This window comes from Ptychodera flava, chromosome 6 (genome assembly GCF_041260155.1).
Source record: "Ptychodera flava strain L36383 chromosome 6, AS_Pfla_20210202, whole genome shotgun sequence".
NCBI lineage: Eukaryota > Metazoa > Hemichordata > Enteropneusta > Ptychoderidae > Ptychodera > Ptychodera flava.
Window position 1 is genome coordinate 8,572,819 of NC_091933.1, and position 27,410 is coordinate 8,600,228.

A 27,410-nucleotide genomic window follows, 5' to 3' on the forward strand; every position below is an offset into this window, starting at 1 on the left:
AGTGATGTCAAAACCAAGTCACTTTATTGGAAATTAGTTGATAAGAAATGGCATGCAGTCAAAGGTCAGATTGGTCAAAAATGGGCTGAGAATCTAAGTCTCACTGACAGTTACAAAGCTACTCTATTCAGCTGTCTTAATTCAACAGGAATTGTCAGCAATTCAGTAAATGATTTAAATTCCATCGAGGCCTAGTCACAGGAAGCTTGGCCAAAACTTTCAATTAAGTGATGGGAAATGCCATATTTGTGGCCAAGAAGAAACACTGGAACACATCTTATTTGAGTGTAAATATGTAAAAGAAATCTGGCAGAAATGTATTTCTTTCTTTGTCAGAAAACACAGCTTTGATAATAATATCAATATCAAAAGATTAGCAATTGCAGGAATCGAAAATGATAATAACGCAACATTTGACATTATTTACTGTATTACTTCCTTTGTAAAATATACAGTTTGGAATATTCGAAATTCGGTTACTCTTGATGGGATTAAAGTTTCCCTTCAATCCTATGTCATGCAATTGAAATGTCATCTCTCCTCATGGATGAATACATGTATTTCACTTATAAGATGATGAACAAAACTGAGGATTTTATCACAAAGTTTTCAAGCCTTGTAAGACTTGAAGGAGAAGAATGCATCCTGAATGCATTCATATGATGATCTTTTAATTAAGCAGCTAATTATTTGTTGGGTTTTTTTTCAAACAAGACGCATTGTAATTTTAATACATTCACAGTTATGTAGATTTGTTTTATTTGTGACTATGTTGAAATAAATTATCTTTTTCAAAAAAAAATGCCGCGGAAACCAAAGTATGCGAACTTCGCATTCGTAACGAAAGCCGTTGTACACATTATTATTTTACACAGAAAATTACCAAGGGTTCGGGAACATGGCATGTGTAAATATGTTGGCTGTCTCAATACTGTCTGTACTTTCTGTACATTGCTGTTTATGTTCCATCGACTTACGATGTTCGTTAACCTGTTAAAGAAAAAAGAAAAAAAGCACATGGAACATGTTTTGATAGATATTTTCTTAGAAGGAAACGTCTTTACTTGGTTATTTTTCAATTTCTGAAAAAAAAAATACACAGCGAACTCATGTACGAGACCTGCATCAGTAACATTATCATCTTTGTGTAGTAGATCACTGTTTCCTTAACGATCATCATGACTGCTTATACCACAGGCTCAATTCGGGAAATCCGATAAGCTGAATATAACTTGACAACGCAGGCATTTGATGTGTGCAGTTTTAATAAATAAACTGTAAGCCGCTGTTGCTACTATCGCCTGGAGATAGCAGTGTATCCGTGCTTCCCTGTTGGACCTTTCACTCAAAGTCGGTGTACCGCATTTGTAAGTTCAGACATGATGGTTAGAGAGCTGGTCTTCGAAGACACCTACTGACAAGGAGGCTGTTTGCCTCCGCGGTTCATTGACGGAGCGGAATATAAGTCATCCTGCTGACACCGCTGACAAAACCAATCTTGGTTGCTAGCGCCGTGTTGAAACTTCCATCCTACCCTAAACGTTTCCAACGGGCATTGAATTTTGAAGTAGAGATAACATTGGTCCTTTTTTGGGTCGTTTATTTGCTCTATCAAATTTGTTTACCAAGTGCCTCGAGAACGCTCAAGTTTTTGACCGGTAAGTACACGCTCTTGAATATTATTTCCCAGTTCACAATACAATATATTGCAGTCAGTGTCATAAAAAAAGATCGAGGTAATACGTTTACTACAGCCATTGCCTATTATACACATTGTATAACCAAGACCACGTCTGCACTCAACGCCTTTGGCACACTAGGTATAATTAGCTGGTAACCGTCGCTTACTGTTAACTTTAATTTAAAAAGAAATATTACTTGTCGGTTGAAAGAATGAATGAATGGATATAAGCGTGATCGATACAAGGATATGAGAACCACCATGGCAGAAAACAAAACGAACGGCGACAAACTTATTTTTATGCTAGTACTCATATCATGTGTTCGAATTATTTACGTCGAAAAAATTAGAAATGAAAATAGCTACAGGGTTTTAATACTTCTAATGGACCATTTGATCGCCGCCAGTCCTTGGTTTCAAAATCTTGGCGTCACCGTTAATGAGTAAAAACGTGTATGTTCTTTAAGAATAACTTGAGATGATTGGCCATACAACTTCAACTTTGAGTATTTCCGTTTACGGTGGCCATAGTCAGGCAAAGCAAAGCGCAACTCAGTGTTTCGCCCTCTTAACATCCCGGCGGCGTGAGTGATGAAAAAATAAAATTATTGCCGCGACCAACGCACAGCAGATTAAGCTGAGATCAATGGCTGAAAAGCTGTCTTTTATAGGTGTAGTCGAGGGATTACATTGGTGATGGCTTCTGCAGGCAGATAAGCTTGGTATCTTTATCATATTACATGGCGCTGATCTACTCACTCAATTTTATTGTGAAAATAAGAACGTGTTTTTCCTTTGAATGCGTCCGGCAAAATGTTCCAAACGATATGGAAATTCCGGAGTTGGAGTGGCAGCGACACTGAAGTTGGGTAGGCACTCTGTGACTTGAAGTCATGGCGGAGATTATTTAAGACACTGCGTGTTTCTTGGGAGACAGTCAATAGAAAAGAGGTCAGATAATAATGCAAAGCTGTAAATTACCAGGTTACCATGTTTCAATCCCTGTCTCCTTCCGGTTTCCAAAGTCATTGCAGGTGATGTGTTTTCTCTACCTGGCCTACCTGTGTCGTAAAGGCGGAAGGTGGCGTCCTTGTGATTCCAACCTGTGTTTGGCGTTGTCAATCGAGACGACTGCCGGGAGCTTAACACAATAGCGCGGTGACTGAAATGAAAATATTGACAGCATACCATACGGAGTAGACAGGGTACAAGTCTCAGAAGTCTGTGAGCAAAACTGCTTTTGTGAATGCGAGGCAGTAAAGTTAGGGACTGGTCAGTTTCTTCAGCCTGGGGGGCCGGTGGATTCATGGGGGGAGGGGGGCCACCCTGTTTTTGACTTTGGTGATAGGGGGTCACCATGTTTTTGAAATGCCCAATAGGGGGGTCAGTGTGTTTTTGAATTTTGACACAGGCTCATCATTGCCTAAAATGCTAGTGTCAGCCACAAATTTCATCATTCAGTTGTATTTTTCGGCGCGCCCTTGGGGCGCGTAACTTTTAATAATCAGTCATATTTTTCAGCACGCCCAACTTTAACATATCAAGCATACATACATCAGAGATATCTGTATGTTCAATATTTTTCAGCGTGCTCTTCAAGCTCATTACTTTAATATATCAGACATTTTTCAGCATGCCCTTATTCAGGTGCATGACTTTAATATACAAGGCATATATATCAGAGATATCAGGATGTTTCATATTTTTCAGCGCGCCCTTCGGGCGCCATACTTTAATAAATCAGAGATATCTTGATGTTTACAAAGTGAAAGTGTACATTATGAAATCTGCATTTCATATGAAAAGGATGACAAATTCCTGATACTTTTCTGTTCTCTCTATGAGAATTCAGTATGAGAAAGCAACATGCACAAATATTTCACAATATATATTTGATACAGTGACTTATTTTAGAGATAGAAAAATGACAAGATATCTTTCCTTCTCATTGATGCAATTATTTTCCTTTGTGTCACAGGTTTTCTGTAGAAAGATGCTTTTTTATGAACAAAATAATAGTTAAAAAAGGCAGTTTTTGTCATTATTAGCTGTGCTTTTATGGTTTCAATGTTACAAGAAAAGGTCCTCTCAGACACTGTACACATCAGATTTGGCTAAAAAAGCTCTCTATGGCTCCTCAGGAGATTTAATTGGATGGTTGGCAAGTCTTAACACCCATCAAAGTTTTTGATTCACTGCTTTTTCCTCTTTGATATTAATGATTGACATCCATTTCTGTACAACAGTTCAGGACATCTGGTTAAGCATAGAAAGTGTGAAATACATTCACAGCTCATTCAAAATGTACTGTATTCAAACTTTAAGATTGACACTTTGAAATTCCTATCTTACAACTAACATGTTAACAATTTCATTAAAACATAGAATGACTATTTAAAATATAAATATATATGTAAAATGTATATAATTTATGTCCACCTTTTGTTTTACCTATGTCGCGCGCCGGGGGGGTCACCCTGTTTTCGAAATTTGGAATAGGGGGGTCAGCCACTTTTTGACGTTGGCAAAAAATAATCCACCGCCCCCCCCCGCCGAAGAAACTGACCAGTCCCTTATCGAGATGTAGTACAGTTATCGCGAGATTCCAGATGAAACTTATCAATTGCTCTCACCCTACACATGCGCAGTTGCCACACTCACACAAGTCACTAGTACTGTCGCGCGTTTCACAGTAACACCGCGGTTCCTCTATCCCCATGGTAACACTAACGCGCAGTATCTTTCCCAAATGACTATATTTTATAAAATTACCGACTTACTGAACCAACTGCGTCACTTCGTGTAGGCCTACAGCCAGCAGGGTAACATTGGATACACCGTGATTGATACCCGGTAGCGAAATGTATATTTGCGTATATTCACTACTTGATCCGCACACATTGTCTACTACATGCCATAATTATACAAGCAGACAACCAGAATGGGAAAAGGCATGCTATGTTTAAGCATGAAACAAACAATTCATAGTATAGGATTTTATCAACTTGAAATGGACTGTATGAAGTCATACTCTCCATGGTCCGCCTTCAAATCAGAGATGTAATGTACGCATAACGGAAGAAGTATTAATTTAAACAACAAGACATCCGATTTCCGAGTGACTGACCTTCGACATTTTCTACTTCGTGAGAATCTTCATACACACTTCTCGACTCCAAAATAAAAGTCTTTCTGTGTCTCCTTAAAGCCGTAAGCTTATCTTTTGGCTATTTTTTCAGAACTTTTGTGTTGTGGTTTCCCTACACTTTCTGCATTTAATCCCTAAACTGTAATTTAATGCCAAGTATTTGGCATATCAACACAACCTATGAGTATAATTTCCATTGTACTCAAGTCCGGACTAGAATTCATTTATAAACAATTATAACAATTATGACTACTGTAACACACATATAAGCTGTGTTGACAAAAAGAATACTCGAAATTGCAGTACGACAAACGGATTAGGGTCAGACACGGTAGTTGATATACAGAAGCAGAATACTGAAAAACTTGTCACAAGTTACAGTTTATGTCCCTTTAGTCTTTAAAAGACAAGCCCCCTGTCACCTGCCATACTCTGTCAAGTGATACTATCAGGCACCGGGACAGAATGATTCCAGACATACCTTGATACCAAGAAACCCCGCCCGATCCACAACAATGGCCATTTGTTGGTCCCTGCGGAAATATTCATATTTAGTATTTACGCAAGACGTTTTTCCTGGAAATGTTACGAAGTTTAGTCAGAATATTAGGATTTGAAGGTTTAGCCTCCTTTTATTCATATCCCAAGTCACTCGGTCGATATCTAACAACATAACATCGGACTAGACATGCAAATTTCATGACAACTTACAGACTTGTACATATCCCAGAACAACAACCATAATAATGCTTTTATGCCAACATTGGAGAGGGACAACGTGTACATAGCTGCAAGCAAGAGAAATGGGCAAAAGATAGGCTCTTGATATCGTCTGTATTGAACGACAATGGTTACGTAATGGCATTGACACTGCGATAGCAAAGTTTTGATTGCAATGAACAGAGTTGCGATGTAAAAAGGTAACGGTACACCGCACTGTACCTATACCACGGTGATGCCACTGTCATTAGTATACGAACACGATTCATGGTGAAACCCGATGGCTGCTACATGGTAACCTTTTATTTTTGTTATGAAAATGTAATCTTCTTTGACTCCTGGCTTTTTTAGGTGAGTGCACGGGAATATCAATTGCAAGATATCAAGATCACTACTTTGAAGTTGTGTTTACAGTGCTTGCGACGTTTTGTTACTATCACCACCATTAGTTTGGCTTCAGGGAGTCATTTCGACCAGACAACAAATGCGAAGTCGCAGTTTAGAGAATTTCAAATTCATACCCAATGTGAACTGTATCACCTCTTTACGTCCAGACAGGACACACACGATTTTTAAACTGCTGCTTTAAGGTTAGCTTTATTGTTGTGCCGAGAAACCGTTTTATTAAAGACCGTCTTCACGAATATTAGATGAATAGACCTTAGGATGTCTTCTATTAAGTAATGCCATTTCTTTACAGCGGGTAAAACAGATGATACGTTTTTTATGTTCGACGAAAGACAAAATATGTCGATGAACAATGGACTTATGCCAAGCCCACGCCACTCCGCTAACGACGTGCCCAGGAGACACCGTCGACTGGGTGAGGCCAATCTGTACGACCGTGTGTCTCGTTTGGATCCCGCTGTACGTAAACAAAGTATGCTCGCCACACTGGCTGCTTTGAGCAACTCCGACGGAAGGAAAGACAAGCGACGCAGTAGGCGATCAACAAGTCTACGGGAGGCCGTGCAAGAGAAAGTTGCAAGCAGCAAATCGCGCAGCAGAACGGACAATGAAGCGAACATACACGATGCTAATCAGAACGCTCGACGGAAGGTGAGCACCGGAGGGCTGACGACCATTTTCCGTTTTCGAAAACAATTGAGGACCAAAGCTCAAAACATTCGACGGGTAAGTAAATTCAAAAGTAATCAATTACTATACGTTCGTTTCCACTTTCACCTTGTACATTTTACACGATTGGTCTTGATATTGGCAAAGCACCTAGCTCTCTGCATCAGTGACTCGAGCCTAGTCCCTCGACGAAGTATTTTTGCCTTCGGAAATTTTCGGCCGTAGCCTAGTCCCTCGGCAAGTGACTGCGTACTTCGTCTGGACAAGGCTTAATTGACACAGTAGTGGATTATTCGCAAACATTTTCGTGAGAAGTTGAATTCATGTTTTCCCAGCTCTTGGGATATGTGGTGAAACGAGAGTATACGGTTTGATGTCGAAGGACTGAACTTGAGGCGTCACTGCATGCACACCACAATCGACCGCGGCAACTTGAGAATGTTGTGACAGACATCTAACCTTGAAATTTATTTTGAATTCATGCTTGCGTCATTTATATGTCACATATTACATCGTTTTCCAAAACCCGCGACCATTTTCGAGGTCTAGAATGTAAGTTAAATGTAGATCCTTTGCGACGAGTATAAAAGTACAAACAGACATATGTAGACGAAGGGTATCTGTAATCTATAGTTTATGTACACTACTGGTATTTGTAGAACCCAGCAACTACTGACTGGCCCGGTATTCGTCATAGAGGCGACAAATGCCATTCGCCACAACTCGTCGTCGATAAAAGCTCCCACAGAACGCGAAATTGCTTGCAGTTCAATGCGCTTGTTAAATTTGTTGTAAAAACACTTTTGTTGGAAATAAAAAGTTGGGTACTTCTGACGTCCAAAGGTATTATTTGACGCTACATTTCAGCTACTTTGCTGGTAAATGACAGGATTCCAACACACGTGACATAACGTTGACTTATGATTATGGGGCAGTAGTGTTAAGACAATAGTAAGACCTGTTTATTGTAATCGGCCGCATCACTGTGACCCCCCCCCCTCGCGTCATGTTTTCTTCTTCTCTTCGGTGTCTTCAACAAAGTCCTGATCATAGCTTTCCTAGAGAAACGGCAACCCCGATGATTCACAGTATAGTACCAGATAATGAATCAGACCAAATGTCTAGGCAGCCTCACCTTCATACCCATGATAACCTTAAAACAGAGGAGTATGTTGCAGTCAATGAAAAATAAAAACTTATACAGCAATTCTTTGTAGTTATTAAAGAACAACAAAGTACACTTTTTCTTGGTCTATAAATGGTGAACTACTATTCATCAATAAATTTAGTGCTGATTAAGGTAGAATGCGCCTCGGGGACGGATATTCGGACTCTCAAACGTTATAATTATTTTCTGATCCACCACTTGTTGGGGCTCATTTTGAAGCTCTTGGATTAAGAAAAGGTTTCATCGTCTTAGTCGTTTGAAAATCGAAATATTAGTCGTATACGTGTATACAAAACCTTTAACTACACAGCCTAAAGTTTAAAATGTAAGACGATCGTGATGACGTCAGCGTTTGTGTCAATTTTCGTTACACACGGGGTCGATGTAGTTATTATGGCTGCCAATCTCGTAAATTATAGATTAACAATCTATGCACTTTGTTTAGGATTGAACATGTCGAAGGACCCATTAAAGTCTCTGAAATGTGTTCAAAAAATGAGACTGAGGTAAAATGAAAAGTTTTTCGCGTCGAATCATAAAAGTCTGAGGCTTCAAGTCACTTTGAAATATGGGATTACCGAAGATGGAAATCATAGAATTGCAATAAATTTGTATAAAGATACTGGCAGCATGATAATTCTAGATTTATTTATAAATACTGTAAATTTTCAAAGCATGTCTTATACGACAGATTTAATGATTAATGATGCAGACGATAAATGCAATCGAGTTTTCCGAAACAATTGTTACGATTATGATTCGGCAGTAAATGGAGAGCAGTGACTTCGTTATCCATCGTGATTTATTTAACATGTTTAGTGTTTTGTTTGTTTTCCAGCGGAAACTACACACTTTGTTTCGTGCTTTGGCCAAGGTCACTATTATCTTGCATCGGATGTGTGAAATGCATTATCAGATCGTTAGGTAAGTTCCAAAAGTTTCCCTCAAATAAAACAGCGCCGGTATGATGGTCGGGATTTAATGCAGGATTGCTTTGTGTTACTCATGAGCCAATATTCAAGTCCTTGTAACGGCAGTGATACGCCGATGTGATGTAGTCTACTTCAACGCAGGCATTGCAGCTGGTTTCAATAACAGTTGGTTGAGCATTTAATTTTACGGACAATTAAGGATTTGTCTTTTTGACCTATCCCATCGACAATTTGTCTCTAGCTTTATAGGTTTCCATATACTGTTTGCACACATAGACATGAGCATGTATGCAGTAATATTTTTGCTAAATAGTAACATTTTCGAAGTTCCCAGAAAACGCATTACCACGATGATGTAATCATCACGATTCTTGTAACAGTGTTTATATCGTTTGAATTTTGCAGCCGGGACACGAAAAAGAATTTAACATTTTCGCAGCTTGACGTCACCCCGGCAGATGATCTCATGTTTGACGTGACTCAGTACAAAGCAAACAAGGAGGTTAGTCAGTTTGTCGGACTCTGCAAATTGTGTAACCTTAAAATATACACTAGCATCTGTAAACTAAATCTGGTGGTAATAATAATACATAATAATTCACGGGAAATTGATATTCGGTTAAAATTCTACGCTATACACGCTTGCCAGTAATAGAATACCGTTGTGTTGCCTCAATTTACCGAACTATCATGTGTGGATGCCAACATTTGAAATCATACAATGCATATACCATGTGCAATACATACACAATAATATATGGTCATTGTTATCTTTGTCAGCTAAGGATATCCAAGGAGGCGAAACAAATACTATCAAAACCACCGAAAGACAGAACAGAACAGGAAATTTATCTGGTAAGGAATATCAGTATTTTATTGAAGACGAAACGGTGTGACTGATACCAAGGGTACAGAGAGTCCGCAGAAAAACAAACATAGGAAGGAATAAACAAGTTCACCGTGACCAGTTACTCTGGCTAATCAAATAATGATATTGCTCATGTACGCGGAGACCAAAATTTTGAAGCCCTGGGTTTCACCGTTTTGTAGATAGCTAGCCTATACTAGCCCTTTGACATATGCAGATGCAGCGACAAGCAACTCAAGCAGCCTGGATACACCAATACTCTCTCTCTCTCTCTCTCTCTCTCTCTCTCTCTCTCTCTCTCTCTCTCTCTCTCTCTCTCTCTCTCTCTCTCGTACCTTTGCTGAAACTTTCAACCAGGGTCAGCGTGCAATTTTTGGTACTAGGGAAACAAGTAGCTTTATATTTAACGAACGGATATTTGATATCAAATGATTGCCAAATCTGCGTTACAATGGAAAAATAAAAGTTTCGAAAAACAAAGATGGTGAAAGGTTTTCTTACTCCAAGAGCTTTAAAATGAGCCCTTTAATATGAGGTCCTGAATCTGTTTTGATCATGTATACAGGTGACAATTGCGTTAAGAAATCTGAAATCTATCGCCGAGTATCCCGTGAGAATGCAGCGAAGAGTTGCCAGCGTTGGTTGGTTTGAATCCTATGAAAGCAAACGAGCCTTGGTCAGAGAAGGACACGTTCCTCTGGCCTTTTATTTCCTGCTGTCTGGTTCAGGTAAGGAATCCAATAAGTCACAGGCTTTGGTCGTTTACCAAGACATATTTTCACATGCTCTTCATCTTTATACCTCAGGGCAGCACTGCTTTACCACCTGTTTTGTTTGTTGTTTGTTTGCTTTGTTTCTTTGTTTTTTTAATAATGAAGATTTCCAATCCACAGCAACTAGGAACTGTAAACGATTCAATCTTCCTTATGTTTTGCATCTCTGAACCCTTAAATAGATAAATAGGATGTGATCGATGGTAGTTTGTTATTAAGGGGACATTTACAAAACAACATTGAAGATGCGCTTGGCCAATGCCAAGCTATATGACACTGTCCTTAGAGGATATGTTTGTATTCATTTGTCACGGAAGGCACCCTCATACAAGCTTTGTGTGATAACATGAAGCCTCGTTGTATTTAGTTGTACCATATATTGTGTGAATCTAAAAATGTCAGTCATTGCATTAGCGGTATGTAATCTGAAATTATTGCAATTGTTACCTTCCCCACCCAGTGGTTGTCACCATTATGGATAGAGAAAAAAGTCAGTCTCAGACGGTCGCCATTTTGAAACGAGGGGACAGTTTCGGGGTGAGTTGTTGCAAGTTACGCACTTAGATGTAGTAACACTGATATTCAGAAATATAAATTTGTGAACGAGATATCGATATTTAGCTGTTTTAGTAAGTAAATAACACATACCATTCAAATTTGAAAGCAAAATCTTCTGCTACTATGTAAAAGACAATCATTCTTAATTCACAGTATAGTGTAAGCACAGTCTATCCATAGAGGGATGTGGTGTAAGCTTACAGAAGGCACGGTAGTCTGAAATCTGGTGGACTGCTGAAGAACATCTCAAACGTCGTTGTTTCTACCGTCGTCTTCGCTAAGGACTTTCCTCTTCTGATTGATTTTAAACTCATATTCTGTGAATTTTAAAAGTGCATGTGGGAATACGTGATTGTTTTATGAAGTCTGTGAAGATTTTAAATGACTTCTACCATTTCCGTTTCAGGAGCTTGCCATTTTGAACAGATCAAGGCGCACATCATCTGTGACGTCAAGAGAGTTCATTGAACTTCTCTGCATATCAGCAGAGGTAAACATCGGTAATTCATATGACACTAGCATGTGACTTGTGCGAACTTAAGGCGATAAATATTTCTTTTTTCAGTTTGGTTCAGTAAATTGGTCTTTCAAAATTAAGAACGGTATTTAACAATCGAATAAAAGTAATTGTGAAAAAAAATGTGGATTTCACTCGAAGTTCACAATAAAATCTGTCAATAATTTCGATTATGTCCGTTTCATGACATTTTCACTTGCATTATTCTATTTTCGATTCAGGACTTTACCAGCATTTTCATGTCTGGAGGCATAAAAACCCTGAACGACCCGGATCACAGTTCCTTTGTTGGGTAAGTGTCCAGGCTTCAAGTACCGCAGAATATCAACCCGTACGTGACAAGATTTATCAACTGATAATAACAATGGCAGTGAAATAATTATCACCAAGATTAAGATATGATCACTTACAAAGCTTATCTTTCTCTTTATCAAATATAGGGGCATCAATTTCCTTAGAGGCTGGCCTCTGGAACTGCTCGAAGAAAACCCTAAAATGTGTATATTTAACTACTTCAAGTGAGTTTATATCACAGTGACTCTGATCCACGGTGTACTCGCCGGCTGATGATTTTTTTCCCTTTTGCTTTCAAGATGCGTTTCATGTTTCTGAGCTTTAGAGTATATGATCTCGACATTTTTGTCTCAAATGTGACTTTTCAAGATTTTTCAAGTGCCACCATTCAACTGCTATCTATGGAGTCAACACAATCTTATAATGTCGTATTCACAGTGACACTGACACAGTGTTTGGTTAAAAAGTAAAAATATGCATGTTACGACTGACAGACAGGTTACAAACCGCGTGTTTGTACTTCAAATACGATCGGAATTTCGGGTAATACTGAAATGAAAAAAAGGAAACTAATTAATTGTGAAAATGCCTCTTTGTCTAGTACTTGAAACGCAGAAAAGAGAATTCGTGGAGGTGAATAAGTTACACATTATCCCCGTCACTCTTGCATTTTACAGAAGTGGTACAGTGCTGGTAAGAGACAGCAAGCAATCAGATTGGATTTACATTGTGAAATCGGTAGGTCTTACTGATTTAATTCGGATAGTGAGGTGGTTACTTTCCCCCGTTTGCTTGTTCGTAGCCGTTCTCTCTCTTCTCTCGTTGTCTTAGTTTGTCACTTCTCCGTCTAATGTAAATCCGATTAAAACGAGGTCAAAGGTTACCCGTGGACACAACACGTGCAATTTGTGAGGCTATATCGATGTCAATCGAGATTAAAGGCTCAGGTTGCGTGTGGAAAGGCCTTACATAGCTTAAAACACTGACGTTTTCCTTTTTTATCGTGTTTGGAAACTTTGTTGACGTTTGATTTAAGTCTGTATTAATGTTAGCTACAGTGAGAGACTAATAGAATCTCACACTCCCAAGGACCTGGGATCAGATTTCTCACACGAGTTCGGGATAGTTTTCCCACACCGTCGATCCCATACTCCAAGTGGCCAGGAATGTGAGAACAAGATGAGACGCCCGCCTGCCCATGCAGCCTTCAGTTTCCCTATCAAATGTTTGCATCACATTACGACACTATATTTGCAAGGAGATATCATTCTCAATAAAGTCACGCGAGGATATTATCAGTTGCTTGGAAGGTATTCTTGACAATAGAGGCGATAATTAGATTACTAGCGCATACAACGGTCCCAATAATGATAGGGGACCGTGGTGCATAACATAGATGAATCTCCTACCTACAAATTTTAAAGCGAACGCAAAATTAAAAAGTTGTGATCAGGGACAAATTTCATGAATTTTGAAGCTTATAGAATGCCAGTTCTAATAATTTGGTTGTTTATTGAAAATCGGCGAAAATAATGCCAGACAAATTCACACGATGGGCTACGTCGCCGCGGCAATCGTTTCGGTGAATTTCAACAATGGCTGACAATGTGACTTAAAGCCGCACTTTTCAATCCCAGGTTCTCGCATTATTGGAGTTCTCCTCCCAGTCAAACACTTGGCCAGTACGATGTTTGATTTCTATAACATTGATTACACAAACTGATCTCAATCTTTTGTCACATTTTGCTAATCCTGCAAACAGAGTTTATGCAAGCTTTTGATTGACGGTCTGTTCAAATCGCCAACGGTCATTGATTCCCCACCACAGACGCTCGAATTTCCTTAAAAAAATGTCTTCCAGTCGCGTTAGATTTTGAATATAACCACAGAGTTCGATCGGCATCAACTTCGCGCTGACCGCTTGGCAGTCTGTCTGCGTTTTTGCGGCCGAGGAAAACTAAAAAGTTGCATTTTCTGGAGCGTGTGCCCGCGTGTTGCCTGTTTGGTGTCCACTTACACAATGAACGCCGCCATACCTTGGCGTCTTTTTAAAAAGAGATCAAGCCATGGATCTCTAGAATCCCTTTATTGCATCGTCGCAAACCATTAGCCCCTTTACGGCAACAGCTGTAGGCATATTATCGCGGAGCTCAAATTGAGCGCTGTCTCTTGAAGATGAGACAACATTTTTAAGTCTATATGAGCTAAAAAATTAGGGTCCCCGACCAAAATAAAGAAAGTACGATAATTTACAAACCATCTAGGCAGGTGTCGCCAACTGGTAAATTTCATCAATTTCACAAAATCATCACAAAACATGTTTTGAAGGCTGATATACCGATTTTACTTATTTTTGACCTTGTCCTAAAATTTGGAAGGCCAAGTAGAGCTGTTCATAACAGCCCCCCCCCCCCCCCGGGTATTTGAATTTAGATGCCCGCTGCCCTCTAGTATCTATTGTTTGCCCGCTCCCCACTCCCCACAACAATTCAAGCTCCCCACTGCCCTCTCCCCACTACTGAAATTCCCCAGTGCCCACTAGATGCCCATTAGGAAACACAGATCAACGCAAAACCATGCGATCAGCTAGCAGTATACCTTGGAACATTGCTCCCCTCTAAGTTAGACGCTTAATCTCCTCTGAAGTTCTATCAGCCACGGCTTTCCTCTCCCTCTACGTATTTTCCCGTACCCACTGTCAAAAATTTTCTCTCCGCCCGCTGAAAATAATGAAATTTCTTCCCCGCCCACAGTAAATATCGATTTTTTTTCCTCCCCGCCCGCTGATTCGTTTTGAAAATTGCCCGCCCGCTGAAAAACTGCGCACGAACACCTTTTTGCACCAACAGCTTAGTTGGCGGCATCTTATCTAGGGCACTGCTAAGAAATTTACACTGTCGTGCGCGTAATCTGAAGTTCAAGTTTGATGACCTATAAGTGCAATAAATTAAATAATGTGATGTTACCTTCTTTACTGCAACAACGCGTAGCTTATGCGATTGATGAGGGAAAAAATCTTTAATGGAACTTGACACATGGCGTCAGACTTGGCGTAGAACAGACTATCTTGGGACATCTTACATTAGTTCGTCTATTTTACGGAAGCACTGTGACGGATGCAGAGAAACCGTTACATCACTTCTTGTTTGAAAGTCACAGTGGAGTAGACAGATTGTGACAGTTGTACAAAGCGCACAACTGATTAACATGTTTCCTGTCAGTCATTACAAGGAAATTTTCCTTTCCTTTTGTAGGGAAGTTGTTCCGTTCTAAAGAAGCTGAAGCAAGTCAAACCAAACATCAAGCAACAACTTCAACGTAGGGCACGTGATCTTCCACAAGGTAAATCTCTCAAACAGGACCATACATGCAACATACCAATGCGAAAGTTTTATATGTATTGTTGTAGAAGCGCAACATAAGCATTTATTTACACTTTAATGAGCGGCCGAGTTACTAAATGAGTAATTTTCATCGGAGCTCAAGCATACGTATGGAGCTTCAAAATATATTTACAAACATAAGCTCTACCTTCCAATGTCGAGCGTACATATATATTAGGTGCAGGCTTGCAATCTAGATTACATTTGGTGCCATGGTGTGGGTTTCATTTGCTCTGTTTCTGTTGTATCTCTAATAGATGAAAGTGTTGGACCAGATAACGACACAAGCCACACAGCACTCCTAGAAGAAAAAGCTGCCGAACTTGTAGATAAGAGAAGAAACGAGCAAAAGCGAAGCATTTTATCAAAGTATGTGATGCCATTGATCTCAACAAACCTCGAAGCAGACGAAAGCGGACTGGGGAACAGCAGGGCTCCCTCAGCGGTCACTATCGATCGGATCGGTGAAGGGCAGATCCTGCAAACCCCGTCAGAAAATCTGATGCTGCAGCATGAAAGCAAACGATATCTTTCGGGCATTCGCCGAAGACTTTCAGCGCTAGATTATCTGGACTTCGGAGATGACGACATCATTGACGAGGAAGAAGAGGAAAACGACGAACCCGTGACTCAGACAACTTTTGCCGCGGTAAATAGTCTTCGATCTTCGCCTGCAGCTCACTGAATTCTTGAAAAGGCGCAAGCGCAAAAGCGGTATCGTAGCATTCAGGATGGAAACAAATGTTCAATGGTTTGATCATCAAAACCTTGAAACACATGGGCATTACCTTTACTGAAACTCTAATTAAACATTCTGAAAGAAAAGTTGAATGTTTGAAAGACCAAACCTACATTTCAATCCCAAAGGTCCGATAAATTTTATTAACCTTTACCACTCAAACTCTATTGACTGTCGATTCAGCAAAGCGCACTTTCCTTTTTTTACCTGCATTCTTCAAAGAAGTTGAATTTCTTCTCAATTGAATTTACAAGAACCATATTTTCCTTGATTAGATGTGTTGACGTAGTTGCTTGGTGATCAGGAGCAAGACCGCACAGTTTCTGATTCTTGTCATCATCTACCATAAATGACACAAATACGAGAATTTGTCTTGGCTCGATGAATGGTAGCTGTCCACTTCTGAAATTTTCAACTAATTAAATCAATGAATTGCCTGCCATATTTCCAGTATCACGAAGAAACGATTCCCTTGGTCTATTGTTTTATTAATCGAATACCGTTGAGCTCCCCTGTCAAATTAACATGAAATCTGCATATTTAAGGTTTCGCCCCTTTTTCCATATTTGCTAGACTTTTACGATAAAGATTCTTCACTGAAATTGTTCGTCCAATGACAATTAAATTTAGTTGGTTAGATCCAAGGGACAACCTCATTCACTTTTTCTTTATATGGTGATGAAATTTGTATATGAAAATTGGAGAGGGCTAATTGTCTCATTTTTTCGGTCGACACGTCGTTCTCTCTGGTCTAGTCATTGTTTCTTTGGCCCGTTCACTGGTCTTGCACCTTTGAAGTCCAAAAACAATGTAGTTTCTTCGGATAACCTCATGAAGTTATGTTGAAGTAATCCTAAGATTTACATATTTGCATTTTTTCAGAATAACAGAATAGCCATTACAGTTACCTTTGACTTTGATCTTCAAGTACTATGCAGAGATTGCGTTCATTGTTGTTGTCAGAACAAAATGTTACAGAGTGTCGATATCGGCAGCACGGTGGCCTCTTAGATATTTACTACCTGGCCCGATATTATTAGTACTAAGGTGAAGTGCATTTGTCCGCTTCACATTTTTAATGAAAGCAAGTTGCAGTATCTGGGAAATGCTGTAGTTTTTGTTTCCTCTTATGTTTTATGTTCATTTCTAAAGATATTGACCAGATTTATCAACAGCATCCACGGCTAATTTAAGTTAAGAGGTCAACTTCACGGCCAAGACACTTCAATTTAATGTGATTTGCAATCAAACTGTCCATAAATTTACAGACCCCTTTCACGTATTTTTTAACGAGACAATATTCACCTGTTGATAAGATATACGAATTTAGCTACAACCATCGTGTTCTCCGGAGTCTTTCTACCCAGAGACACCGATGGTTCCTGATAAATTAATTTGCGTTTCAAACGATCGAGTCTAGATCGTAACAGCTTTTAGAGAAGTCTACAGAATGCCATATACAGTATGCTATCAGTGATAACCCGCCGTTAGCGAGTAGCTGTGACGTCTCCTTCTTGAATGAAATGGCGCCCTAAAAGAGACTCGGAGGCAAACTTCAACTCTATAGTATGGCCCGGGGTTGATCATATGTACTATATTAGTCTCAGCTCACTGTGACCCTGACTTTAGGTAAAGTATGACCGTTTCAGAGTGGGCATAAAGCCTCTGCTCTCCTCGGATTTAGATAGCTAGTCTTTGGAGATATGTTTTTTTACTCTCCTACATCTTCACATGCACATTCCAGTCGTTTAATCTTTTTCAGCTCCTGGAAAGAGTATTTCAAGTCCTTTCTAAGAACATAAGCGTCGTCTTGTAGAAAGTGCCCTTGGGAAACGATTGTTCATTATCATTGATAAAATATATTCCCCGTTGGGTGACACAGCAGAGTCTACATGAATTGTCTCAGCGTCAAGCTGCCCTGTGTGACGCTGTCGTGTATATTATTACAGTACAAGATCATGGGCTCTTGCGATTCCTCCGATGTCGGAGACATGGTGTACAGATAGCGAGTGATAAATGAAAATACTCAAAGGAAATCGACACAGAATTCGCTGTCTATCAACATGTAATTTACCAGATGTACAGATAACGTCATCGTCATCACCATCCTTTATCACTGCGACTGCCAAGTTCTATCATCTTCTGAAATAGATTACCAGTGTATCAATTTGCCGTTCTTTTTATTTTCCAGGGACCTTTCCTTTCTCGCACTCTAAAGCGGTTGGAAATTGATGAATTGGCAGAGAAGAAGAAATGGGACAAAATGAGCACTTTGACGGGTCTTAGTAAGAAAATACATTTTATTTTCTTTTTAAGATTTTTTGCAGATCACCGGTTTGCGATTCCTGCCACGAAATCAAGGTTCCTCTACTTCTTGTGACTTGAGTTTTCTATCTGTGCATCGTTATTCGCGAAAACCGTCGCGTTGTTTCCTTCCACTTCCCCTGGGAGTTTAGTTTATTTCTCTTTTACATCAGAGAAAAGAACGTTCCTCGAATTAGACTTGACGTGATAACAGACGCCGCCAACGAAGTGTTTCTGCTTTTACGAACTAGAGAATTTGCCAAGCAATTTTATGACGTCGAATATATGGTCTCGGCCAGTACAGTATATATCCTGATATGGAACCAATTAATAAGTGTGGTGTTAAACATGTTGATTTTTACTCGCTTTAACAACATGACTATTGCCACTTATTGCGAGCTGAGAAAATTACCATGCAGAAGTATTTGATGTTTACACAAGTAAAACGATAATTGGATAAAGACCGTTATCAACATTATCAAAAAAATGTCACCTACTTGTAGAAAATACACAGAATTGCAATCATTTTGTGGTTTCAATGAAGTCAAAGTGTTGCATGTTTTACTACTTTTGAGTTTTGCTCACCTGCCTAAAACCGAAATCATCGATGGATGGCGCTCTTCTCGCTCGCAGTATAAATCACCTCTCACATCATCAGGGTCTTCTCCGTTTTCAGGTTCCGAAGATGAATATCTAGTGCAAGGAAATCAGAGAACGATAACCTATGACTTGAATTACGGATACCAACAAAACGTACGTGAGAGAAATATATCATATGTTACTTCCGATGTAATTGCCGATATGCAGGTGTTAGCTCCACTCTGTCGCAGGTGGCAAATCCAGTGTCTCTCTGTATATGTATGCCTGTATGTCTGGCTGTCCGTCAACTATATCTACTCAAAAATAACTGCGTGTATCGCTTTGATATTTATTGTTGACACGTGTCATGGATTGAAGATGTTCCTGTTGCTCGAATGAAAGAGCAAGTCCCCAAAATATGCAAATGAGGTTGAAATTGTGAAATTTAAATTAAATTTAAATTAAATTTTAGAGAACTTTTATTCGTATATAGTTTATGACCACACGGCTTGCGTTCCCATCGAACCAAAGGACGTTTGGCCGATTTTGTCCATGGGGTTCTGGTAAAGTCTTCTATCAGAATTGTTTGGCTCCTGTCATGGATGTCCATCGATTATTTTTTTAATTATATAATTAGTAATCAAAAAATATAGAGCGGATATTCCAGTTACCTTAGGGACTGGTCAGTTTCTTCAGCCTGGGGGCGGTGGATTCATGGGGGGGGGGGTCACCCTGTTTTTGACTTTGGTGATAGGGGGGGTCACCATGTTTTTGAAATGCCCAATAGGGGGGGGGGGGGGTTCAGTGTGTTTTTTAATTTTGACACAGGCTCATCATTGCCTAAAATGCTAGTGTCAACAACAAATTTCATCATTCAGTTGTATTTTTCGGCGCGCCCTTCGGGCGCGTAACTTTAATAATCAGTCATATTTTTCAGCACGCCCAACTTTAACATATCAAGCATACATATATCAGAGATATCTGTATGTTCAATATTTTTCAGCGTGCTCTTCAAGCTTTACTTTAATATATCAGACATTTTTCAGCACGCCCTTCAGGTGCATGACTTTAATATACAAGGCATATACATCAGAGATATCAGGATGTTTCATATTTTTCGGCGCGCCCTTTGGGCGCCATACTTTAATAAATCAGAGATATATGCCAGAGATATCTTGATGTTTGCTAAGTGAAAGTGTACCATTATGAAATCTGCAGTTCATATGAAAAGCATGACAAATTCCTGATACTTTTCTGTTCTCTCTATGAGAATTCAGTATGAGAAAGCAACATGCACTATTATTTCACAATATATATTTGATACAGTGACTTATTTTAGAGATAGAAACATGACAGGATATCTTTCCTTCTCATTGATGAAATTATTTGCCTTTGTGTCTCAGGTTTTCTGTAGAAAGATGCTTTTTATGAACAAAATAACAGTTAAAAAAGGCAGTTTTTGTCATTATTAGCTGTGCTTTTATGATTTCAAAGGTCCTCTCAGACACTGTACACATCAGATTTGGCTACAAAAGCTCTCTATGGCTCCTCAGGAGATTTAATTGGATGGTTGGCAAGTCTTAACACCCATCAAAGTTTTTGATTCACCGCTTTTTACTCTTTGATATTAATGATTGACATCCATTTCTGTACAACAGTTCAGGACATCTGGTTAAAGAGCATAGAAAGTGTGAAATACATTCACAGCTCATTCAAAATACAGCTCATTCAAAATGTACTGTATTCAAACTTTAAAATTGACACTTTAAAATTCCTATCTTACAACTGACATGTCAACAATTTCATTAAAACATAAAATGACTATTTAAAATATATGTAAAATGTTAAATAAAATATATGTATATATATAACACGATTGGAACTAAATTGGGATAATTGGATTGGCAGAATTTCTCAAGAATTTTAGAAATTTCTCTAATTTTACACCATATTTGCTTACCATCTTTAAAATTTTATACACAATTTACGATGCTGTTGAAATCTTATATCGTAAGAATCAGTGCATGATAGTATCTGATGCAATATTGTTCAAAACATATGAACAATATTCATATTTGAATGAAAATATGAGAGTTTGTCTGTAGTTTCTTCATTACTGAAACACTAGTAATAATGTTCATTTTTCCTCGACCAAAATGAAGCTTTCCGATTGATTTACAGTTAAGTCAGTCAGGGTTTTTTAAAATGTGCCCTGACTCAATGTTATGTTTATGAAGCCTTAAATTCATGAAAAAGTCAGGGGCATTTCAAAAGTGCCCTGACTCAAAATTCGTCAATTAGAGAAATTTTAAGCATTTTGTCTCGTTTCTTCAGTACATTTACACAAAAATGAACTTATTTTCATAATAATTAATCCGATGAAAGAGGTATGCAATAATCGTTGTGTTTTCGTTGTTTTGTCCGATGAGAACAATATTTCAAATTTTACACTATTCTATCATTTTGTAAAATTTCAGCTGTAAAAATTTCGATTTCGTTACATTTTCCTAATAATTTCCTAATAATCCAAATTAGTTCCAATCGTGTTTTATATATATATATATATATATATATATATATATATATATATATATATATATATATATATATATATATATATATATATATATAATAATTTATGTCCACCTTTTGTTTTACCTATGTCGCGCGCGGGGGGGGGTCACCCTGTTTTCGAAATTTGGAATAGGGGGGGGTCACCCTGTTTTCAAAATTTGGAATAGGGGGGGTCAGCCACTTTTTGACGTCGGCAAAAAAAATCCACCGCCCCCCCCCCCAGGCCGGAGAAACTTACCAGTCCCTTAGAATTTGATTGCAGCGATTCCGTTCATTTTTGTTTTCAGCAAACGATCGCTTGTAATTTGAAATTTTCGTTTCAGAAATCACCCACGTATGACTTTCAAATTTGGTGCACACGTTCCGCTGGACGTTTTCAGTTTTGTTTGTTCTAAATCATGATAAACGTAAAAATAGTTTTGATTATACTACAAAAAGATATTCAAAGCTTAACGCTTTGAACTCTAGTTTCTGTTAAAAACAAAGGCCCGTATGAGAGAGAAGGCGCCTATCATGATCAAAATGTAAAACCAGAGTCATTGACTCTGCTTTTTTAATCATTTTGAAGAAATGTCGTTAAATCTGCAGGTATTTTATGATAGTCAGTTTCTCATTGTGTGTTCACAGGAGGCTGAAAGCGATTCCAAACCTACATTTGTCCGTGTCCAGACACTGGTCAAGGGAGCTGTCTTCGTGAGTACATGCTATTATTTATAAGTATGGCATTGGGAAATAGATTTTACCGTTATGTTTCTGGAGATGACAATTTACTGCATGGACGAAACGCTGAGGGTGATTATGGCACTATGTAGATCATCAAACAGACCAGTTAACCTCTTTTAAACATAAACATAACATAAACGTAATTAGTTCCGTTTGCCGTTAGCGTGTTTTATCCACGGTTACTTGGCCGAACACTATTCGTGATCGCTCTTCCGAAAGGTGTAACCGTATCATTGTTCTTCGACTCAGGCTTTCATAGAGTGATGTGTTCAGAATTCTGTTAGAGCAGTTGTCAGCCATCCATGAATGATATTTTGCCGGGGGAAATTTTTAATAAAAGATGCACTGGCGGATTATTTATTTATTTATTTATTTATTTATTTATTTATTTATTTATTTATTTATTTATTTATTTATTTATTTATTTATTCGATCATTCATTCATTCATTCATTTATAGAGCAATTCAGAAAGATTTCGTGTGGAAATGTTGTTCGATTATTTATTTATTTATTTATTTATTATTTATTTATTTATTCAATCATTCATTCACTCATTCATTCATTTATTGAGCAATTCAGAAAGATTTCGTGTGGAAATGTTGTTCGACGGTTTAGGATCAAGAAGTCATAATATATAACCGTTATCTGACAATATAAAATATTTTATATTATATGTATCATAGGAACACGTTTATCAAAACCACTATCTCTCTATTCTCTCAACACAAAGCCAATGTACTCTGCTGTGCTATATACCTTTTTTGATTGATTTCCTATTGAAGTGCATTCCATAAACCATAGATGTCCACACATTGTTTGAAATGTTCCCCATCCAATGCGTCTACCAACAACAATACACAGAACCCACTTCAAACTATGTAAACCACAATTTAATCCATTTTCCCAAATCAACAGGGCCTAGCAGAAATGCTGTTCGAAAACCAACCGAGCCTTAGTTTAGTCAGCAATGGCGCAGAGTGCATAGTAATTTCCAAGAAATTTTTCATGGAACATGCAAATGAAGATCTGATGACACGTCTGAGAATGGAGGTAATAACTCATGGTTCGTGTATAGTATGTATGGTATGTATGGTATATATGTATGTATGTATGTATGATGAACTGCATCTACCGATATCTAGTCATCTAGACACAATTTAAATAGGAATCTATCCACCATACCTATGCATCCATCTATTGGGTCTTGTCTCTCATAGTCTGTGTGGTTACCCTATCCTATCTATCTGTCTAGACTATCCATTGGCTAGACCGTCCTATTATCTCATAAATTATGTGTGCACACGTGTGTAAGTGTCTGCAAGCTCTGCTGGCTTAGAAGGTTGATTTAGATAGATGGGCGGACAAGGAGGCGACTGTAGTTAGATTGGTGTATTTCCTCGCCCATGCTCCCACATTGTTTGATCGGTCACTTTATCTGGTTTGTTCTTTCAGGAGAGACCATACATCACTGACGAGGAGATGCAGAACAACTTGGAAAAGCAGCTTAACTGGGATGTCTACCGTAAGATGACGATGCGTAGAGCTGCCCTTGCAGTCAAACAACGGAAAGCCAACAGAAGGGACTTTAAAAAACTTGGCATTTCGATATAATTTGAAGCTGCAAGAAAAACGTTTTGAGTTTCAATATGGTACGAAAAGGATGAAGAATGATTGCAATACAGAATAACAATGCGAAAACGCTTGGACACGATTTAACGATAGTTTTCAACATTCGACCAAACCATGCAGTTTTACAGTAGAATTTGTAACTACACTTGGCTAATTTTAGTATTTGACGAAGAGGGTCTCATCACACTTGTAGAACCTCTAAATGCTCTGTTTCCTAAAGTTTCATGTTCTGTGGAATACGAACAAAATATCTCGGCCAGCCTACACCTGTGAATGTTGGAGCTGAATTCCCCTTGGTGTGACATTAATGTAACGGCGAACGTGGATGTATAACACCCACGGCGAACTCATTTCGTTTGTAACAACGCTCCAACGACCATGCAAGCAGGTATAATGAATCGTGATTTATTGCAACCACGACAGTGTAAATATGAGCGCTGTAAAAACAGAATTTCACTCGTTTCTCTACTTTTGAGAGACTCATTATAATTTAGGTACAATGCCCGGATGTTTGATGGGCTGCAACTGGTTTGCTGAGCACTAAAACTGTCATCTTTTCCACCCTACCGACAGTCAAATCTTGCAATACACAGCTGCATCCATTCCTAGTAATGTCAGTGTAGCATGACCAATAGTGACAAACTGATCAGTTTTTCTGTGGAGAACGTTGTTATTGAAGCATGGTAACCATGACGATGGCGGTGCATGAAGCACAACTAAACCTCTATGAATACGACAAAAACCACAACACTCTTACTTTCACCTATCTCCTTACCCTTGATTATCTGACAGCTCTTGCTATTACTCTAATCCTGACCACATAATGCCAATTTTAAGGCTTCAAGGATGGGAAAACAGTCTCTAAAACATATCAATATTTTTATTATATTTGTTATCGTGCCTATCAATTCACATCAAAAGCAAACTTCATTCATGGACTCTTTGCGTATTCTGCTACATGCTTTACATGTCAACCTCCAAACTCATTTTATGAAATGGGTCGATTGTTAATAACATAAGTTGCAAACGATATCTGTTAATGAGATGCCTATTTTTCATCCAAGTTTCCTGATTAAGCAACAGAAGCGGCAGGCGAATCTCTCTTTTTTTTTTTTTTTTTTTTTTTTCTTTTTTTTTTTTTTTTTGCTGATCCCATAATTTTATGTACCATGGATGCAAAGTATTTTATGTATGCCTAAAGAGAAGCAAACAAAAAATATTGCTTTCATTGATTATTCAACGAAACAAGGACACAATTGCCGATGAACTGTTTAAATCAGATGGACGGGTAGCAGCAACATTTGATATAACTTCATGAGACTGTCCTACACTCCATCCTAGAAACAGCATACTTTAAATGATAACAAATGCTGCTTGCTTCGTAGTACATCCGTCTCTGTTTGAGTGGTGTAAAGTCACAGCTTGTCATGCAGCAACACTATTATTCGGAATTCCCGTTTACTGGGAAAAGGCTGAACAAAGTTCTACGCAATAAAACATACAAAGAAAGTGAAGGTTTTTGAGTCTATTTTACTAGATTGTCAGAAATGCTAATCGCAAAGGTAGAAGCAGCGATCCCAGAAACAATTTATTGACATTGTCTGACAGTGATTTTTTCCCATTAAATTTTCATAAAAAATAACCAAATTAATTTGAAATTTAGCTTACAGGGCCAAACAGATGTTATTGTATATATGTATACAGTTCATAACAAAATCAGTAATATTGTAGTTTGAGAATATTATTATAATATTTTTTGAAATGTTCTTATCTGGAACCAATGTCTGTACTGCCTTCAAATTTGATATAACGGTTCCTTTATGGAATTTCTGAGACCAACTAACATTCTGATGATTTCAAATAAGTAAAGTTGCATGTTTTATCATTTTCTTAATTTTAGTGACACCTTTACTCGAAAAAAACTATAAGCCGATGGTTTGGTTATTAAAGAAGCATTTGATATGATAACTTTAATGACAAACTTCAGCAAACACAAATCATTAGAAAACATTGCTGGATACTGAAAGATATTCCATGATATAGCATTACCAAGCATTCCTGCGGTTGTTAGGAGTTCACAGATTTTCTATATCCTGCTGTCTGCAGCGGCCTCCGTGTATCTCTTTTAGTAAACATGGCCTAGTTCCTGTAGGAGTTCTAATAAGTGAAACTCCATAGTCTGTCGTTGTCATTACTAAGTCTCCAAACACACTACTAACAAGTGCACTTCCGTTTAATCCCTGTATGTTGGGTCATACTATATATACATTCTAAAAGACGATCCTAAAATATGCAAGAACATCGTTGTGCATGTTTTGCTTATAAACCCTTATAAAATTGCAGCAGAAATGCAATTTGAGTAGGAAAGGAGTGAGACACCAAATGACATGAAATTATTGCCTCCTGTTTTACGAAGTAAATAGCGCTTGAATGTGTGACTACCACATAACCCTCGTTCGGTATATGTATGAATTTACAAATAGCCGCATACCTTGTCCTACATTAGCGGTCAATTCTTCACGATTTTCTGAATGTCTGCTGTGCTGTGTCAGCCCTTTTTTGTAATCAATTTTCCATACATGTGTCTCATGGGGACACCAGGTGTTACAATTCAGATGTGTATTTACATAATTCAAACGGTACTGATACGAATCCAGGTGTTGAAGAAGTATTAATCGAACCAACTCCACAAACTTGACTCAAGAGATTACTATTGGGCAAAATTCATTTGATTGTAGGTTATCCACCGTAAATTGAACACCCAAAATTACTTTGCATAAAAAGAATGGGCAATATTGCACCTATTGATGCCAAGTAACGTATATCTCTTATCTGGAGATAGGTGATCACCTTTTGATAATTAAACTATATATTTATATATATGTTGACTTTGCCTCATCTGCCTATAAGATACGTCTCCGTCGTTCCGTTTCCATTTAATTTTTACAGTGTCTCCTATTCGCTGCAGAGGTTAGATCACCGAGTTGCATGTTTGTGGAAAGACAACTGCAAGCTCATGTCTATTCATAACTGCAGTTAATGTACTGGCTTTAACCTTAATTAAGGGACCGTCTCAGATTGTCGCAAACGTTCAAGAAACGAAATTCCTTCGTTGAGTTCAAAACCCCCTCCCTTGAACGAAAGTTCAAAATTGCAAAATGTTGATGTATGCCTGAGAGAACAATTTACTGAGAATTATGCTTCTCATATTCAGTGCCGTTTCGTCAACACAGTGAGAGTGAAATGACCAGGTGTGGTTAGGGCAGGCAGACGCTTGTACAGCACATTCAAAAAATGATATTTTTATCCTTATAATTTGTTGAGTGAAAGGTTTAGGATACAATGTTACTGTCGGTAAATTGTATTTGGGACACGAACGAGCTTGCTGGCACGAAATGCAGCTTTTTATAATTACACACAAAGAACTTATGATCAGAAAATAAAAGTGTGAACGTGAAGTTCCTTAATTGAATGGAGGTCAAACCCCCTCCCCCGTAAACGAATGAATTTCGCCTTTTGAATTTATGCGACAATCTGAGACGGTCCCCAAGGCTCCCCGTAAAGTGGACGCTTAACTCAGCTGCCTTTAAACTTTGCAGATTTACGTAATTCCCTAGAATATATCGAAGTTCTTTTTAACTTCTTTCTTTTTATCTATCTTTCTGTCTGTTTTACCCTTCTAACTTTGACGTAAGATTAGTCTGCCGATCCTTTTAAGTCTATTAATTACGATACTTAAACA

At 38.3% G+C, this 27,410-nt stretch overlaps 1 protein-coding gene across 1 annotated transcript; it reads left to right on the top strand.

Annotated features, from left to right (window-relative positions):
• Positions 1-1,478: 1,478 nt before the first annotated feature.
• LOC139134755 (cGMP-dependent protein kinase-like) lies at positions 1,479-26,477 on the top strand. Its single transcript, XM_070701781.1, has 18 exons — positions 1,479-1,658; positions 6,250-6,683; positions 8,633-8,718; positions 9,132-9,228; positions 9,507-9,581; positions 10,160-10,322; positions 10,828-10,904; positions 11,332-11,415; positions 11,664-11,734; positions 11,883-11,960; positions 12,414-12,474; positions 14,991-15,078; positions 15,377-15,768; positions 18,050-18,143; positions 18,839-18,915; positions 21,943-22,008; positions 22,955-23,089; positions 23,492-26,477. The coding sequence occupies exons 2-18, from the start codon at positions 6,276-6,278 to the stop codon at positions 23,648-23,650; spliced, it is 2,211 nt and encodes a 736-aa protein (XP_070557882.1). The 5' UTR covers positions 1,479-1,658; positions 6,250-6,275; the 3' UTR covers positions 23,651-26,477.
• The last annotated feature ends 933 nt before the right edge of the window (positions 26,478-27,410 follow it).

What these genes read in the sequence shown, in the direction of transcription:
- LOC139134755 (XM_070701781.1), top strand. Translation starts at nt 6,276, where the DNA reads ATGTTCGACGAAAGACAAAATATGTCGATGAACAATGGACTTATGCCA. An exon ending in AGTACAAAGCAAACAAGGAG is followed by an intron (nt 9,229 to 9,506) that starts GTTAGTCAGTTT and finishes TATCTTTGTCAG; the next exon opens with CTAAGGATATCCAAGGAGGC. An exon ending in CAGAACAGGAAATTTATCTG is followed by an intron (nt 9,582 to 10,159) that starts GTAAGGAATATC and finishes TCATGTATACAG; the next exon opens with GTGACAATTGCGTTAAGAAA.